Source organism: Gopherus flavomarginatus, chromosome 1 (genome assembly GCF_025201925.1).
Source record: "Gopherus flavomarginatus isolate rGopFla2 chromosome 1, rGopFla2.mat.asm, whole genome shotgun sequence".
Classification (NCBI taxonomy): domain Eukaryota; kingdom Metazoa; phylum Chordata; order Testudines; family Testudinidae; genus Gopherus; species Gopherus flavomarginatus.
Genome location: NC_066617.1, coordinates 178,549,447 through 178,569,047, shown reverse-complemented (window position 1 = coordinate 178,569,047; position 19,601 = coordinate 178,549,447). Strand labels below are relative to the sequence as shown.

Sequence of the window (19,601 nt, the reverse complement as noted above, 5' to 3'; positions counted from 1 at the left end):
AGATTTGGGCCTTATTCTCAATGTGGACATGTCCACTCTGCTTCCCACGCAGAGAATAGAGTTCATCGGGGCCATTCTGGACTCCACCTTGGCCAGGGCCGTTCTGCCGCTGTCCAGGTTCCAGACGCTGTCGGCCATTATTCGGCGTCTACAGGTGGCTCCCTTGACCTCTATAAGGACGTGCCTAACCCTCTTAGGCCACATGGCGGCCTGCACCTTCGTTACAGGTTATGCACGGCTTCGTATGAGGCCCCTCCAGTCCTGGCTTATCAGCCAATACCGTCCGGCCAGGCATCTGCTGGATGCGGTTATCACCGTCCCCCAGGAGGTATTGGATTGCCTCTGGTGGTGGCTAGAACAGTCCGTAGTGTGTGCGGGGCTCCCGCTTGAAGCTGATGGGAGAACGCTTGGCAAGCAAGGCGAACCGCTCTCAACTCCCGTATGTTGATGTGGAGGGCCACCTCCTGAGGAGACCACTGGCCCTGTGTCCTCAGGGTTCCGAGGTGGGCCCCCCCTCCCAGCCCTCGGTATCCCTAACAACGGATGCCTCAGACCTGGGTTGGGGGGCACACCTTGGAAGCCTGAGGACACAGGGCCAGTGGTCTCCTCAGGAGGTGGCCCTCCACATCAACATATGGGAGTTGAGAGCGGTCCGCCTTGCTTGCCAAGCGTTCTCCCATCAGCTTCAAGGTCGCTGTGTCTCGGTATTCACCGACAACACAACGACCATGTACTATATCAACAAGCAGGGCGGCACGAGATCCTCTTCCCTATGTCAGGAGGCGATGCGGCTCTGGGACTTTTGTATAGCCCACTCCATTCACCTCATGGCATCCTTTCTTCCCGGAGTACGGAACACGCTGGCAGACCATCTGAGCAGATCCTTCCTTTTGCATGAATGGTCCCTTCGCCTGGACGTCGCCCTCTCACTCTTCCAGAGGTGGGGTTGTCCCCAGATGGACTTCTTCGTGTCCAGAGGGAACAGGAAATGCCAGATGTTCTGCTCCTTTCAAGGCCGGGAACCAGGGTCGGTAGCGGATGCCTTTCTTATTCCATGAACGACGCACCTGTTCTACGCGTTCCCTCCGTTCCCGCTTATCCACAAGGTTCTTCTGAAGGTGCGCAGGGACAGGGCCCGCTTGATTATGATAGCTCTAGCATGGCCCAGGCAACATTGGTATCCGATGTTGCTGGACCTGTCTCTAGCCGACCCAGTCCCCCTACCCCTTCACCTGGATCTGATCACCCAGGACCACGGCAGGCTCCGTCACCCGGACCTCCAGTCTCTGCACCTCACGGCGTGGCTCCTGTGTGGCTGACCAGGTCGGAACTACGGTGCTCTACCCCAGTACGTCAAGTACTCCTGGGCAGCAGGAAACCTTCCACTAGAGCGACGTACTCGGCCAAGTGGAAGCGTTTCTCCTGTTGGTGCACAGAGAGGGGTTTCCTCCCTATGGAGGTTTCTGTCGCCAATATTCTAGATTACATCTGGTCCCTCAAGCAGCAGGGCCTGGCGATATCGTCCCTTCAGGTTCACCTGGCGGCTATCTCCACCTTTCATCCAGGGGGAGATGGCCGTTCGGTTTTCTCTCACCCTATGGTGACCAGATTCCTAAAAGGATTAGAACGTCTCTACCCCCAGGTTCGACCACCTGCCACTACCTGGGATCTCAACCTGGTTCTGACTCGGCTCATGGGTCCTCCATTTGAGCCGTTAGTGACTTGCTCCCTGCTCTATCTCTCCTGGAAGACTGCTTTCCTAGTGGCCATCACCTCAGCCAGACGGGTGTCAGAACTCTGGGCCCTCATGGTAGATCCCCCGTATACGGTCTTCCATAAAGACAAGCTGCAGTTGAGGCCACACCCTGCCTTCTCCCCAAGGTGGTCTCAGCCTTTCATGTCAACCAGGAGATCTTTCTCCCCGTCTTTTTCCCAAAGCCCCATTCGTCCCGCAGGGAGCAACAGCTCCACTCACTTGATGTCCGCCGGGCACTCACGTTTTATGTGGAGAGGACCAAACCGTTCCGCAAATCCCCCCAGCTCTTCGTGGCGGTAGCGGACCGAATCAAAGGACTACCCATTTCCTCACAGAAGATCTCCTCGTGGGTGACGTCCTGTATCAGGACCTGTTATGACTTGGCTCACAGCCCTACGGGCCATGTGACTGCACACTCCACCAGGGCACAAGCATCATCGATGGTTTTCCTCGCCCATGTGCCCATCCAGATTTGTAGGGCAGCGACCTGGTCCTCCATCCACACCTTCGCTTCCCATTATGCTCTGGTCAAGCAGTCCAGAGATGACGTGGCCTTCAGCTCTGCAGTGCTCCATACCGCGACTTCTCGCTCCGACCCCAGGTAAGGCTTGGGATTCACCTAACTGGAATGGATATGAGCAATCACTCGAAGAAGAAAAGATGGTTACTCACCTTTGTAACTGTTGTTCTTCGAGATGTGTTGCTCATCCATTCCACACCCGCCCTCCTTCCCCACTGTCGGAGTAGCCGGCAAGAAGGAACTGAGGAGCCGGTGGGCCGGCAGGGGTATATATCGGGCGCCATGCCGGCGCCACTCTAGGGAGCGACCTGCCGGCCCACTGGAGTTGCTAGGGTAAAAGTCTTCCGACGAACGTGCACACGCGACACGCACACCTAACTGGAATGGATATGAGCAACACATCTCGAAGAACAACAGTTACAAAGGTGAGTAACCATCTTTTAACAAGCTCCTTGTCTGTTGTGGCCTAGGATCAATGTGTCTGAACCCTTTTAAGAAACTTTTCTAGCCCAGCTACAGTAGGAGTGCTGCTGTATTTGGAACCATACCTTGGACAATGCTTCAACACACAGCCTGCTGCCCAGTAGTTATATATGGATATAATTTGTCTACTACTGTAGCTAAAGCTTTAATAATCATCTGAAAATCTGCTTAGATCTGTAGTGTCCAACCTTTGGCCCATGACTTGAGAAACTTAATACTTGATTCCAAATGAACACTAGTCCCTGAGCTGTGTCTTTGAATTATTTTTTTAAACAAGTATTTGAATCGGGTGTAAAGCACAACCTCCCCCATGTCCTTTGCAGTTCCAGGAAGTTGAACAGCTGCTGTCGCTTCCCTTTTGCATGACTCCAGCATGGCAATTGCTATTGTACAAGTTCTGCAGTGTAGGAGAGGGAAGAGAGAGTAGTAGCTGTGGTTGCTCCATTGTCTGCTTCTCTGCTGGGTTATAGGAGCCCCAGGGCAACCAGGATAGGAGCCCACCATGCTCTACTTGCCCCTGCAGAAATAGAGGACAACACTCAGTACTTACTTATTTTTTTTAAATATTTGGCCTTCAGGCTGAAACTGTTGGACAACTGGTTTTAGAGCATCTGGGGAAGCGTAAAGGGTGGAATGGGAAAGTGGAGAAAAGGCTATGGGAGGGGATGTGTGCATACCTGAAGGGAAAACAGAATTGTGAGAGAAAGATACAGAATGAGAAGAGATGGGAAGAATGAAGTTTAAAGAAAATTGTACAAGAGGATGAGAAACTAGAAGGGAATGAAATGCAGGAGCCATGGTAACTTTTTTTTGTTAATGAAAGTGTGCAGAAAACTCTGGCTGTCTGGGTTTATATTCTGTTGGGGTTCAAAATAAGGAGGTGGAGTGAAAAATCTTCATAGTTTGTACTGTCACCCTTTCTGTGTCACTTCCCATGTATGTGTGATGGTCCCCACGTAGCAGCCTGAAACAGAATTTTAAAACCAGGTTTCTGAAATGGTTTGAACATATCAGAAATGCAAGGCTGCCAGGGACCCCACGAAGCCATCAAGTTCCACCCCCTGTGCTCAGGCTGTAAACGTAGCCCATCCCTGACAGGTATGTAAGAACAGGTTGGACAATGAGGGTGATTCCACAACCTCCCTTTGAAGCCTATTCCAGAGTTCAAAATAACCTTTATAGTTAGTAAAAGCTTTCTACTATCTAACCAAATCTCCCCTTGTTCCCTGTTCAGTCTGTTACTACTTGTCCTGCTTTCGGTGGACGTGGAGAACAATTGACCAGTCTTCCTTATAACAGCCTTTAATGCATTTGAAGACTTAGTAGGTGCTTACCACCTTCTTTTCACAAGAGTAAGGATGCCTGTTTTAGCCTTCCCCCTCTCCACTGTCACTGTATAAACCACCTTAGCAGTGTTTGGCTAATGCATGCAATTGCAGGGTGGGGGAGGTCCTGGAAGGGGCAGGCTCTGGTGTACTTCAAGGTATAGCATGCTATAGAAGGCCTGCTAAAACTAGATTCAATTCTCCTTTCTGTGTGTGCTCCACTACAGCTGGGGCAGGGATAGGTAGAAAGGACTGGAATGGATGGTGAAGCTGCTTTTAGGCAGCAGCTGAATTGCAGTGAAATGTGTGAAGGAGGTGGGGCTGCAGTATTCCTGAATACTACATATGCTATGATTGGCATGTTTTGTCTGACACTGGTGTTAAATCAAAATTAGTTGTCAGGAAAAACAACCAGGAACCAGAGCAATGAGCTGCTACTACCTTTTGGCTAGAACGCTTCAAGGTCATGAGGCAAAGGGCTGGGCCATTAACTGGGAAGAACCTAATTGCCCTAGCTCCAGTAAACTTAAGATTTATTTGGCCTGGGGAGCTTGGATCGACAGGATTCAACTATTAATTGCAGTGTTGGTCCAATGAAAAAATCACTTCATCTTCCTTCTCACTCAACTGAGAAATCATTGAGAGAGTTTAATAGAGCTTGTTCCCTTGAACAGCTGGATGCAGGCTTTGCAGAGGGAGGCTAAAGAAGTTACTTTACCTGCCTAACAGGGATGGGTGGAGGGGGCAAGATTTAAGTAGGCCACTGCTGGCTTTTTAAAAATCCTTGGCCTTCCTATTAAAGATAAATATCCTATTTTGAAAAGGCTGTATAGTCACTGAACATGCTACTGGTCACAAGTACTGAATGTAAGTCAGGCTTGCTGAGGTAATTATAGTGGATGCAGAGTGGGCCTGCCACTGGTCTACATCTGACTAGGAGAATCTCATGAATCTGTGCTGAGAGATGAGAGCTTCTGACTCATCAGCTGTAGGGATGCACTGGAGAGGACTGTGGTGCAACTAGCTTGGCAACAGCACCTAACACAGGAAGTAGGTGAGGTGTCCTGCTAGCCTCTGCTCACTGGATGGAGGTTGATTTCTTCAGGTGGCGGATGATGTTGCCCTTTATCTAGCTCCTTACAAAAACTCTGCCCTGTACAGCAGTAGCATCCCCATACAGTTCTGACTACAGAATGTTATCAATGCTGATGCATGCAGGAGTATCCTAAATGGATCTTCAAATACTACAGTAGCAGTTGCTGGGAGTTTAGAAAAAGCCTTCCTGGTGAGGCAAGCACCTTTTGATTCTGGAACCAATAGGGGAGAACTAACCAGGGGAATATTTGTAAGATTTTCTTTTAAAGGCAAAACTGACATTTAGAGAAACTATTAAATTCAGGCTCTTGACTGCCACAATGACTATCCCTCTCTGGAAGAGTAAACAGGAAGGGGATGCGTATCATTGGTAACAAATACTAATAGTATGGCAAAAAGATGCTGTTCCTGCCCATACTAATACATGGTCACATGTTCCCTAGACTTTGAGAGCAGAGAGCTTTGCCTATGCAACATGGACTACTCCTCACCGCCCCGCCCCTTCAAAAACAAAAATCTCATTTAGAGGTTGGGAGGGCCTGCTCTCTGCCCTTTGTTATGACCTTGCTATTGAGTAGCTTCCATTTGTTTGCTCTTCAGGGGAGGGTAGAAGCTACCTTTTCTAAACTATATACCACCATCTACTGTAACTGTCCACCACACTGGGACCAACTCCACTTAAGGTAGGTCTACACAGCAACAAAAAACAAAACAAAAAAAAAAAACAAAACAACCCAGGTGGCCTATGCCAGCTGGCTCAGGCTCCAAGGCTATTCCATTGCTGTGCAGACTTCTGAGCTCAGGCTGGATCCTGGGCTCTACGGCCCTGTGGCATAGAGAGCCCAGGCTCAGCCATCTACGTAGCAATGAAGCAGTGCTACAGCCCAAGCCGGCTGGCATAGGCCAGCTGTAGGTTTTTCTATGGTATGTCTGTATAGCTGCAGTGGCTTCTAAACAACATAGGAGTTGAGAACCAATGTGGGGGGGGGGGGGGGAAGAGAGAGAAAGCAAGCTGTTATTTGTTGTCCTCTAATGACTCTCAAAGCACTCTGCAGCAGGCCAGCTCTCTACTCTGGAATTCCATATCCTCAATGCTGGTATTTTGCTGCACTCAAAAAATGAAAATTACTTCTGAAGGATGAGAAGTCCTTTATTCAGTGTTTAATTTAATCAAATACATTTTCATAAAACAGGTAAAGTTGGACAGTGCTGCATCGATGGCCTATAGAGGCTTGCCTAAAGCAGGGGGAGATTAATTTAGGCCCATAAGCCTACCATATTGTGTATACAAGACATCTATGAAACCAACTGTTTCCCCATCTCCATGATACAAAATTCCCCTCTGATTGCAGTGATTGTTTTAACAGCAGCAATTACCATGTTGTGGAAGCTTTTCAAGAAGTTGTTTAAGTGGCTGGCAGGGGCCAGCAGGCTTAAGACTTTAGGAAAGGGATACTGCCAGACCACCGAACTTAAGCAGCATCAGGCATCACTACTTTTCTGAAGACTATAGTAGAATAGCTGATTGCTTCTCTCCATTGCAGTATTTTTTATATGATTTAAGGCTAGTCCTGAACTACCACAAAACTGATGGCTGTTAGTCAGAGCATTTTAACAATTTTCAGTTTGAGTAATTGCATTAGGCCTATTGCCCTAAACTGGAGTGTTGCTAAGTTTTCACCATATTCTGTCCCTAGAGTAAGCTGTATTACCTGAATGTATATCCCTTTACTTTGAAAATTCACTGAGAAGGAGCCCCTACGGAGAGTCATTGATTTGGAATGCTGAGTGAGAACACACACATTTATGGAAGTAGATACATGCAAGAAAGATCAACTGCTAACTCTGAATGACTAGCCATTTTGTAAGTTAGTTATAATATGCTCTAGTCCAAGCGACACATGATTTGGCTTGGGGCTACTAAAAGGCAGCAATTCTCAGCTTAGCTTATTTTCTCTTCTATTTGAGGGGCCTAGGTCATTTCACCTTGAACTCCTTCATCCAGATGGTTACCTAAGCCTCTCAAATTCCATGCTGGTTTTTTATTCACTGCAGTTCAAGAGGACAATTCCTTCCACATGTCTCTCCCAAGTAGAAGAGATCTTTTTGACAGAAGGGGTGGGATAGAGAACATCTTGGGACAACACTTACCAGGGAATTGCTACATTCCAGGAGATGTAGAGCAGGGGTTTTCAACCTGAGGTCTGCAGACTATGTTTAAAATTTCCAAAGGAGGCTGCAGCTCTATTTGAAATTTAGGGGTCCACAACTGAGAAAAGGTTGAAAGCAACTGCTGCAGAGAATGCCTCCTTACAAACATTTAGAACAGTCCTAACATTTTAGCCATGATGTGCTATGTTGCACTGTGTGAAGAGAGTCCAGCCTTGGCATGTCACTGGGGAAGTGAACACTTCCCTGCTTGCTGTGTAGTACAGAATGGAACATAATTCTGATAAATGCTAAGAATTTTCTTAATTTGAATCAGCAACCTTAGGGAATTACTTTGTCAGTTTGGAATCTGAATACCCATGTACAAGAGATTTCACAGGTCTGGAGTCAGTCTTATGAGAGACCAGGTACAAGCAAACTTCCCCATATGCTGCCTTCCTTGTGTGTCAGTCCTCATCTGAGACAACACCTTTTAGAGAGCAAGGGTAGTTCAGTCTCCAGGGTCCATCTGTTCCTGATCATGCTCCTGAGACTGCTAACAAGTCATTTAGTACAAAGTGGTGATAATTTGTAATGTGGACATTTCCCCCCTGCTCAAAGGTTATTTAGCCATTGAATCACTCATATATAATTGAATTACTCACTAGGTTCCAGGCCAGATTTGGACAGCTGATCAAGAGGTTCCATATCTCATCATCAGCTGAGCCATCCAAGAATTTCTATTTTTTCTGGAAAGGCAAATACGCTTAGATGTTTGTGGATCAAAATAGCCTTAACATATTGTAAACTGATTACACCAGCTATAATTTAAAAGGTTATGTTTTATTTAAACTTACAGAGACACTGCATGTTACCTACATCTGAAGAAATACATTTGTTCTCTAGACATTTAGAAAAATTAGCACATCCTTCTCAATGCGAGAAGATTAAAACTGGTCAAGCTAGGTCCCACTGGAAGTTATGTGCACAGCTGGATATGACCAGTAGCATTAAGGTTCTTGCTGCTGCTGCTCTTTTCCCTTGGCTTTTAGTTCTTGATTGTACCTATAGATAGAACATAAGCAAAGTCAGCATACAAAAACCAAACATGGGAGTTTGTAAACACATTCCTAGTAGCTACAATAGAACCTTTTCCTACTACTTCAGTAACTCAGACATAGGTTAGGGGTTTGTTATAGAAGTGGATGGGTGAGATTGTGTGGCCTGCATTGTGCAGGAGGTCAGACTAGATGATCATAATGGTCCCTTCTGACCTTAAAGTCTATGAGTATTCTTTGGGAGACATTTGAGCAATAGCAGGAAGTCTTTAGTAAGGTAAAATGCACAGAAGCCTTATCTGTAGGCAGAAACACTCCTGGAGATCAGATCAAATTTGATTTACATGTAGAAGTTTGAGTTAAACTTTTGATTACACTACAAGTGAAGGCTCCCAACCAGCTAAGCAAGACAATTACTGCAAGATTCCAAAGTGAAATGGCTGACCACTTCTGAACTCATTTTAGTTCATTATTCTAAGTAGCCATTTAGAGTTGTGGTTTGCCCTCCCAATGAAATAGAGCTGGAGTCTGTTCTTAGTATGGGCAGCAAAAAAGCCCCTAGGAAATGAGGGAACAGATGGGATGGTTCAAGGGATACTAGTGGGAAGTCCAGAGAAATGCATGGCTGGTGGAATGAGGATTGGTCGGGGCGGGGGGGGGGGGGTGAGGTTCAGGCCTATGGCAATATAGTTGCATAAAGGGCAAGTGCACCCTAGGTAGCTTGAAGAGTGTGTCCCAAGAATGTGAATTCTGCAAAGACATCTCTAGAAAAATTCTATTTGCTTCTGAAATGTTAGGTAATAGGTTTATAATTTAAGTTACAGCATCCCTTTAAAAGTTTTGCTTATCTATAATTCTTCTAGTTAGGTTAGATATTTACAACCTTAACTCCATTCACTTGGCATAAAAACACGTCAACATTGTTCCCTGGGGTGCGCAAAGTTAATAGTTCTGCAAGATTTGTTTTACAATTGTTTAAGCCTGACTGTATTTACCTAGGTCTGTTTGTTATTTAGTAAATGCTAACAAATACTAGAAATTCAAAGAAGCCACCCAAATAAGGAGTATTTATAGTGAAGAGCCTCCCAGTAGTAAGTACATACCTCCAGATACGAAAGAGCTGAGAACCACCAGCACAGCCAACAAAGAAATTCACGGTAAATAGACCCCAGTTTTTAGGAATAATAACTAGAGAATATCTTGACCAAATAAGGCCTGTTGGATAAAAAGCAAAGATTACCACTAAATACTCAAACATGCATCTAGTTACATTAAAAATAGCTTGAGAAATGTTGATCAGACACTAAAAGGTATTCAAACTGTTATAGCATATGGACCACGTCCTAACAGAAACTTATGGACACATCACACGTCATTAGTGCCATGATAGCCCCTGTACACTCCTCAGCAAGCTGGACCTTAATTCTGCAGCAAGGTTCCAGACTGGAAGACACTCTGGGGTAGCAGGTGAGAAAATCTGCAGCAGCTTCAATTAAATTAAAAAAAAAAAAAAAGGTAGTCAAAGGTGGAAGTCAGTGCAGATATCTCAGCATTATTTGTTTTTATACTGCATTGTTTTACATAGTCCCTGTTTTTCAGTTTTCAAGTATGAGATGTTTTTGACAATGCACAACTGTCTCATAAGTTGTGAAGAGACAAGAAGTGTGTGTAGGGGGGTGGGGTGGAAGACTCGAGTAGTAAGTGGAGCTTTTGGCCCACTGGACTATCAGAAGGCCTGGGCAACAGTCTGGGATGTGGTTTTAACAGAGCTGATATGCTGGAGTGATCAGCAGTGGAATAATTAATAATGCTGATATTAAGTGTCACCCCATTAAGATGAATGTAATTCATACTTCTAAGTGACTGTTTCCAGATGGATGCACATTCAGGAAGTCAATACACTGACTTGCACACATATTTTACACAAAGAAATTTGAAAGTATAAGAATGAGGGCTCATCTACAAAGAAGGTTTTTTCCAGTTATACTGGTGTAATTATATTAGTATACTTACACCAGCTTCACTGCTGATGTTTAACATCCTCAAGTGGACACTTATTCCAGAATACAAGTTGCTTTTTGGTTTGGCTTAAACTGCATCCACAGCACCATGACCTAAGCCCCCAAAAGGCCACTTAAACTTGAATAAGTGTCCACATGGAGAGCTATACTGTACAACTCTAGCACTTTAAATTCACCCACTGCCTTTTATTAGTGTAACTTCCCAGGTAGCTAAGCCCTTCTACTGTTTAAAAAGTGAGAATTTAGATTGTGAAACAACTCCCTTGCAAGGGGTGGATTTTGTGGTGAATTCCATGGCCACAGAATAGCTATAGCCCTCTCTATAATATAAATAAGTTATCAGAAAATATCTAGGCTTATCACAGAAAGAGGGATCTTTTGATAAAAGGCTGAAGTTAAAAAATTTAACACATAATAGAATCTGTGAAACAGATTCATGTATAATTGAGCATTAATCTTGTGAAGAAGATTCTTTAAGAAGACAAGATTACAAACTGCTGAGGATTCTAGTCAGAGGTGGAGAAACAGAATGAATTCACCTGTTGCCATTAACACTGCAGACTGTGCTGTGCTGAGTTTTTCTGCTGGTCTGGTCATATCAGCCATTCCAGCACATACCAAACCCTGTAAAGAAAAGACACAGCCAACTTTAGTTGGCAAAATAATTATTTCACTTATTTATCACCAACAACACTCTTAGTGCAGAGGTATCCAGAGAGCCCATTTCAGTTTGTGATACACAAGCATATACAATACTCATTTCCCAACTCAAAATGCTTACAAATCTCCATGGACAAGATAGAGGGGGAGGGGAAGGAATACAGCATATAAAGCAGAGAGATCAGATCAACTGTTGGCAAACATGTTCATTCCTCAATTTTTACTTTTGTGAGGGAGCAACAAAGGGAACAGGAGTCAATGAATGGGGGGGGAGTGTTTGTTTTTATAACTCAGAAGATCCAGGGATGCCCAGGTTCCATCCTTTACAAAGAACAACTACCCTGCCTACTCTGTTTTACAATAAAGCAGGTTAAGAGAGCTTGCTAGGTGGAGTGTTTTGAGATCCTACAGGAGAATGCCATTTTAACACTTACCTCAAGCTTTAAACTGATTTTAGTTTAAAAATCTAGACAGATCATATCTTCCACACATTTACATTCAAATATGAAAATTTTAGACAAGTAGCCTACCATTATAGCACACGCAGAGAAGGCAATAAGGACTTGCAGGAGGCGCTAACAGAGAAGGGTGGTCAGGCAACATGATGGCAGCTGAATTTCAGTAGTGACAAAGATTGAGCACATTGGAAGGAATAATCTAATATTCATAACCACATTTGAAATGTACTGCACCAACCCTGGAAAAGAACCTGGTCTCATGTCCTGATCAAGAAGAACTTTGGCTGACAATGCAGTTTAGCTCCAAATATTGTGTTCAGTTTTAGTCTCTCTATTTCAGTAGCAGAAACAAAGTCTAAAGATGAGTGATGCAAATGTTTACCGGCATGGAAAGGCTTCCACATGAACAGAAAGTAAAAAGATTAAGAGTGTTTAAAAGGAGACACAAAGGTGTAGAAAAATGAATGGCATAAAGGTCAGTTGGACTAGTTGACCTCCTGAGGTCTCTTCCAACCCTAATCTTCTATGATTGGGTGCTCTTAATTACCTTCTTGTTATACAAAAAGACAGTGACTTGTCCACCTTTTCCAGGACTAACCTGTGGAACTCACTACCAAAAGTATCAGTAAGACTAAATGCTTAGCAGGATTGAGAAGATGAGACATTTAATAAAACAGATGATCAGCATTTACAGAATTAGCATATCAGGGAGAAAACTTACACTTTGGGACATAAGCCAGCCGATAACTGACAAGGAATAGGATAAAGTCTCTCTCCTATGAGCAGGGTATTCCGCAGATCTCCAGTGTGCAGTTTCTTGTGTCCAGTGCTGGACTTTGTTGATACGGGACAAAGATGGACGCTTAGTCTGACCTGGCATTGCAAGTCCTGTGTTCCCAGTTCAGGAAATGGAGTTGCAATCTTTATTAGAGCATTGCAATAGTACAGCATGGCAGCGTTTTTGCCCTCCTCTCATGAAATTTAAATATTTAATGTAGGACATATGGCAGAGTTCTTAGTGTCCCACAAATGCTTGTCCTATAGTTTGCTTCTGGTCCTATAAAATAATTTACTTTCAATGGCAGTTACCACACCAGTTCACTGATGCTAAGTAGGTCATAGCTGAATCTAGCCACAATCAAGGTTTCTGCAAAATTCTGGGTTTGATCAGTTAGATTACCTGCATGCAGTATTGCCAAGCATTCAGCAACACTGAGTCGGGTCCCCCAAAACCATGAGATTTATTTAAAACTAATAGGTTAGGGTTTTTATACACCTTTTGGTTTCTGAGCCTTTAGGGTTCATGTTTAAGCTTCTTTCTGGAACAATGAGGGCTAGAAACTTTAAATTTTACGATGAAAGCTACGAAGTCACATAAACCCCTAGAGATGGGGGGCTAAGACACACACACCAACTATCACAAGAGTCAACGATGTGTTGATTAACATATTGTTTCAGCTTAGTAGTGGCATCCATTTCTCAAATACAAACGTAGAAATTGGTTTCCATGGGTCATATATGGGAATCAGTCCATGGGGGTCAAACATGGGAACCTCGTTTTTGAAGATGTACTTTAGAAAAAGCAGACAGTGCCACTTGCATGTGTGGCAAAAGTAGCCTTAAGCTTTATACAAAGATAAATGAAATGCTGGAAAAATAATTATTTCAAGAATAGTTAGAACTCATATCTTCAAAAAAAAAGTGAGAAATAAACATTGATGGGCCACTGATTATTAAAACTATCTAAAAAGATGATTAACATACCGGCTAATATCTTACTATTTTACCTATGTGGTATCACTGCCCTCTGCTGGACAGTATCAGTCTTGTTTAGTATCCAACTGGAAGCTTCTAGCCACTAAAGCAGGCCTGCACAACATGCGGCCTGCAGAGGCTCACTGTGCGGCCCGCGGTGGGATTCAAAAGGCTCTGAGCTGCCCGTAGCAGCAGGGAGCTCAGAGCCATTTAAATCTCAGCCACGGCCAGGATTCAAAAGGCTCTGCGCTGCCTGCAGCAGCTGGGAGCCCAGAGCTCTTGAAATCCCAGCCGCGGCCGGGATTCAAAAGGCTCTGGGCTGCCCGCAGCGGCGGGGAGCTCAGAGCTCTTTAAATCTCAGCTGCGGCCAGGATTCAAAAGGCTCTGAGCTGCCCGCAGCGGCGAGGACCCCAGAGCCCTTTAAATCTCAGCTGCGGCCAGGATTCAAAAGGCTCTGGGCTGCCCGCAGCGGTGGGGAGCCCAGAGCCATTTAAATCTCAGCCACAGCCGGGATTCAAAGGGCTCTGGGCTCCCCGCAGCCACAGAGAGCCCAGAGCCCTTTAAATCTCAGCTGCCAGGGCCGGCTTTAGGCCAATTCAACCAATTCCCCTGAATCAGCCCACCCCTAAGAGGGCCACATGCCCAAGCCCCAGTACAGTGTCATGGCAAAAGCCAGTGCACTGTAGTGGGGTGGCCCAGCTTCCCCAGGGGGCAATTTAAAAGGCCTGTGGCTCTCAGGCCCTTTAAATTGCCACCAGAGCACCACTGCTGGAGCCCTGGGGTAGGGCTGTGGGGTTCTGGGGGCTATTTAAAAAGTCCAGGGTTCCATCGCTTCTACCGCCCCAGCCCTTTAAATAGCCACCAGAGCCCCACCACTTCCCCAGGGTTCCCGTGGCTATTTAAAGGGCTGGGGCGGTAGAAGAAGGAGAGCCGTGGGCCCTTTAAATAACCCCAGAGCCCTGGGGTAGCGTGGGGCTCTGAGGGCTATTTAAAGGGCCAGGGCTCCAGCTGCCTCTGCCGCCCCGGTCCTTAAATAGTCACTGAAGCCACACCGCTTCCCCAGGGCTCCCTCGGCTATTTACAGGGCTGGGACGGTAGAAGCAGGGGAGCCGCAGGCTCTTTAAATAGCCCCCAGAGCCCTGGGGTGGGGGTGGGGTCTCCAGATGCCTTTGCTGCCATGGTCCTTTAAATAGCCCCTGGAGCCCCACCACTTCCCCAGGGCTCCTGTAGCTATTTACAGGGCTGGGGCAGTGGAAGCAGGGGAGCCCCAGTCCCTTTAAATAGCTCCTAAGCCACGGGCTGCTACTGCTACCCTGGTGGGGGAGGCAGGAGGAGGGGGCACTCACCATACAGGATGGGCTGTACCTCCTGTACCTGCACCAGTTGCCCGCAGCCAACCCCTGCCGCATCTCCTGCCCTGCCTGCACCAGTTCCTGTCTGCAGCCAGCCCTGCACCCCCTGCCTTGCCTTCAACCCTGCACCAACCCATCTCCAGCCAGCTCTGCACCCCCTTCCCTGTCTCCAGCCAACCCCTGCCGCACCCCCCTGCCTGAAGCCAGCCAGTCCTGCACTCCTTTGTCTCCAGCCCTGCCAACTCATGCCGCACGCCCCGTGGCCCTGCCTGAAGCCAGCCAGCCCATCCCACACCCCTTGCCCAGCCTGCAGCCAGACCCTACCTCCAACCACCTCCCCCCCACCTCCAGCCAGCCCCATGTCCACTGGTGCCCTGTAGTTCCCAGGGAAGTAACCCTGCACACCTGCTTCAATGAGGTGGGCAGGGAGCAGCTGAGACCCACATGTGCACCCTAGCACACCCTCAGGGAGTGGGGAAGCTCATTTCTAGTTCAGACACATCTTTTTAAAAAAGAACTTTAGGTAGGGTTAACATACAGCTGTACTTTCCTGGACATGTCAGGCTTTTTGGATCTTAAATTGCCATCCAGGAGGAAAATACGGACGTATGGTAACCCTATTGGTACAAAAAATACATACTGTGGCAGAACTTTTTATAGGGAATTGGTTGCTAAGAAATGAAAGGCTTTTTTTTTTTTTTTTTTTTACATTTTTTTTTTTCTTTCAGTCATCCCTGCCGGGGCCCTGCCGAAAATGTTCGAATTGGGCCCGGCACTTCCTAAAGCCGGCCCTGCCAGCTGCGGACAGGATTCAAAGGCTCTGGGCTCCCCACGGCTGTGGGGAGCCAAGAGCCCTTTAAATCTCAGCCGTGGCCGGGATTCAAAGGGCTCTGGGCTGCCCGCAGAGATTCTTGGCCGTGGCTGAGATTTAAAGGGCTCAGGGCTCCCCACCGCCACGGGCAGCCCAGAGCCCTTTGAATCCCGGCGGCAGCTCCAGTGGATGTGCTGGGGCTGGGATTTAAAGGGCTCAGGCTTCCCTCAGCAGCAGGAGCTCTGGGCCCTTTAAATCCCTGCCCCAGCCCCACAAAGCTCCAGGTTCTTCTTCGAGTGATTGCTCATATCCATTCCAGTTAGGTGTGCGCGCTGCGCGTGCACATTCGTCGGAAAACTTTTACCCTAGCAACTCAGTGGGCCGGCAGGTCGCCCCCTAGAGTGGCGCCATCATGGCGCTTGATATATACCCCTGCCGGCCCACCGCTCCTCAGTTCCTTCTTACCGCCCGTGTTGGTCGTTGGAACAGTGGAGCGCGACTTAGCTGACCTCCACTTCCCTAGCTACTCGTAGTTCTCGTATATAGTTATGCAGTTATAATCCTTTTATATATATATTTGTATAGTTATACGTTTTTTCTTTGCTAACATAGTTAGTTTAGTAATTGTTAGCGGGGTTCAGGAAGTAGCCCCTTCCATGAACCCGGTGCCGGAGCCCATGCACGGCTCACCGGGTTTTAAAATGGGCTCGGCCTGCCAGAAGCCGATGCCAAAGGGAGATCCACACGACTCCTGTTTGAAGTGCCTCAGGGAATCACACTTGACAGCTAAGTGCCCCATTTGCAAGGCTTTTAAGCCGAGAACAAAAAGGAGCGGGACTTTCACTTACCCCTCCACCTTTAGCGCCGAGCGATGATCAAGCGGCTGGCAGAAGCGCCTCCTCGGCACCGGACCGCCGGTACTGCCAAGGCCTTTCAGCACCGGCCGTCGCCGGCACCGAAGTCGACTCGGCACCGCTCCCTTCCTCCGAGGTCGAGAGAGCCTACAATTCCTGCTGGTGCCTGACGGCTCCCCGGCACGCGCCGTGGTTGAGCCCCCTGCTCCTGCTGCTTCCGTGCCACCTGCATCGCAGCCAGAGAGCTCGCCTAAGTCAGATTGCCCGGCACCGACACCTGCAGAGGCACCGATGACATCGGCACCGTCGATTCCAGTCCCCCAGGGCCATTGAATCCGGTGCCTGACAGCTCCCCGGCATGCGCCGTGGTTGAGCTACTGCTCCTGCTGCTTCCGTGCCAACGGCACCGCAGCCAGAGAGCTCGTCTAAGTCGGATCGCCTGGCACAGACACCTGCTGCGGCACCGACGACGTCGGCACCGTCGATCCCGGTCCCACAAGGGCCGTAGAATCTGGTGCCTGACGGCTCCCCGGCACGTGCCGTGGTTGAGCTACTGCTCCTGCTGCTTCCGTGCCAACGGCACCGCAGCCGGAGAGCTCGTCTAAGTCGGATTGCCCAGCACCGACACCTCTGAGGCACCGACAACGTCGGCACCGTCGATTCCAGTCCCACAAGGGCCGTAGAATCCGGTGCCTGATGGCTCCCCGGCGCGCGCCGTGGTTGAGCTTATTGCTCCTGCTGCTTCCGTGCCGACGGCACCGCAGCCAGACAGCTCATCTAACTCGGATCGCCCGGCACCGACGCCTACCGAAGCTCTGACGACCTCGGTACCGTCAATCCCGGTCCCACGAGGGCCGCCGAATCCGGTGCCTGACAGCTCCCCAGTATGCACTGTGGTTGAGCCTGCTGTTCCCTCCACGCTGGAGACATTACCAACGGCGAGGGATCTCATTGCCATGACAGAGTCGATGCTGCCTGACCCCGGCACCGCCGGTGCGGGTAATACAGTCTCTTCATGTGACCGTTCTCTGTCAGCACAGCAGAGCGGCACCATTCATGATCACGGTCCCGCAGACACTCCAGATCCTGTCGGCACGCCCGACACCACTTGCAGTCCCGGTGCTGTTTTCCTCATCGGTACTGGTCGCACTCGCTGCACCGGTCGGTATCCCATTCGCCGACCCACTATCGGCACCATTCCGACTCCCGGCACCGCGACAGGTACCTTGACTCCTGTAGCCTCTCCCCGAGCCTCGAGATCTCGGTCGACCTCCAGGCACCATTCTGGTTGCGGGTCTGGATCTCGTTCCAGGTACCGGTACGCCTCCCGGTGCCGGTTCCCGGTGCCGAGTTGGGCAAGGTCCGATAGAGTCAGAGACTCTGCCTGTGCCTTCTTTTAGTACCTCCATGGCCATCCGGACACGCATCCGTGTCATCCCACATGCGCAGATCTTATGCTCAGGACCACGATTCTGATACGATGGCCAGCGGGGGCCAGCCCCGAAACCGAAAGAGGCTTGGCGAATGAACCTGTTTGGCCGCCAGGTGTACTCTGCAGAGGCCCTGCAGCTCTGGGTAGCAATGCAACAAGCCTTGCTTAGCTGCGATAATTATAGCACCTGGTGAAGGTAGTTTAGTTTATGGAGTTTCTCCCTCAAAACTCCCGCCAAGAGTTCGCTGCCGTCTTGGAGGACGGGGGAAAAAAGGTACCCAGAGCGTCCCTCCAGGCCTCGTTGGACGCAGCAGACTCTGCAACCAGGACTCTGGCCTTTGGTGTCGCCATGAGGTGCATCTCATGGCTTCAGGTTTCAAACCTCCGGCCGGAGCTGCAGTATGCCATTCAGGATTTACCCTTTGTTGGTAAAGGCCTTTCGCTGCCAAGCCTGATGGACAATAGGGTCCTAATGCGCTCTCTCAGCATGCATATGCCAGCGACCAAACGCAGGCCTTTCTGTCCCCAGCCGCCATACTCTGTGCCTAGCCATAGACAGGACTTTGGCAAACGGCGAGGCCAAGGTGGTCGCAGACGAACGTCAGGACCCCTAAAGAGCCCAGGTCAAGGTCCCTCGCAATTACCACTGGGACCAAAGACGAACCTTCCAAGGTGCGCCTGAGGGCGGTGTACCTGTCACAGGCCGGGATCCCAATCCCGCTTTCTCCTGGCGTGGCCCCAGTTAATTTCAGATCGCTGGATCCTGCGCACGGTGGAGCATAGGTACCACCTCTAATTTGTTCCAGCCCTGTCCCCCTTCAGGGACCCCTCTCACGAGCAATTCCTCGTACAAGAGGTGCAGACGCCGATGGACGAAAGGGGCAAGGGGTTTTACTCCCGTTATGCCCTAGTCCCCCACTCGAACGCAGGTCTCAGACCTTCCTAGTCCTGCATGGACTCAACCGGTTTAGGATAAGGTTGAAGTTCTGCACGGTATCCCTGGGAACCATTATTCCATCCTTGCCTCCTGGGGGCTACTATGCCGCCCTGGATATGAAGGACGCGTACTTTCGCAACGCCATCTTCCCTCCGCACAGGAGATACCTCCGCTTTCTAGCCAACTGTCAGTACTTCTGGTTTATGGCCATAGTCGCTGCCTACCTTCGCTGATGTCGGATATGCGTTTTTCCTTATCTGGACGATTCGCTTATCCGAGGAGACTCTGAGACACAAACCACTCAGCGCGTGGGCATCGTCACGGTCTTATTCACAGGTCAAGGCCTGATGATTACTATAGAGCAATCCACTCTGGTTCCCACGCAGAGGTTGGACTTCCTAGGAGCTATCCTGGTCTCCTACCTAGCCGGAGCCTGCTTATCACAACTGCGGTTTTAGGCGATGGCAACAATCATCTGAGGTCTGCAGGCTTTCCCAACGACCTCGGCTCGTACTTGTCTCAGTCTCCTGGGTCCATGGTTGCCCGCAAGTTTGTAACCAAACACGCCAAGCTCCGCCTCCGTCCTCTCCAAGTCCGGCTCACCTCGGCGTACCACCCGGACAGGGAGCCAATGGTCATGGTAGTCACCGTTCCCTCGAGCACCTTAGGCTCCCTAGAGTGGTGGCTAACTCCCTCCCTGGTGTGGGCAGGGATGCGGTTTCATCCGCCCCAGCCCTCACTGCCCCTGATGACGGACGCGTCATCTCTCTGCTCAAGTGCTCATGGTCACCTCCGAGCTTAAGGCCTTTGGTCTTCTCGGGAGCTGGCATTCCACATCAATGCCCCAAAAATGAGAGTAGTCCGCCTGGCGTGCCAGGGGTTCCAGCGGCAGCTGCGAGGCCGTTGTATCTCGGTGTTTACAGCCAACACAGCGGC

General features: G+C 48.8%; 2 protein-coding genes across 2 annotated transcripts in view; one reads left to right on the top strand and one right to left on the bottom strand.

Annotated features, from left to right (window-relative positions):
* Nucleotides 1-19,601, top strand: part of MPZL1 (myelin protein zero like 1) — a 126,352-nt gene that overhangs the window by 94,167 nt on the left and 12,584 nt on the right. The window lies entirely within an intron of this gene.
* MPC2 (mitochondrial pyruvate carrier 2) overlaps nucleotides 8,150-19,601 on the bottom strand; it is a 29,571-nt gene continuing 18,119 nt past the window's right edge. Inside the window, exons 3-5 of the mRNA XM_050962512.1 lie at nucleotides 10,946-11,030; nucleotides 9,489-9,600; nucleotides 8,150-8,392 (exon numbers count right to left, since the gene is read on the bottom strand). Of these exons, the coding sequence (XP_050818469.1) occupies nucleotides 8,338-8,392; nucleotides 9,489-9,600; nucleotides 10,946-11,030 (252 nt within the window). The 3' untranslated portion in view covers nucleotides 8,150-8,337. The remainder of the gene's footprint in view (nucleotides 8,393-9,488; nucleotides 9,601-10,945; nucleotides 11,031-19,601) is intronic.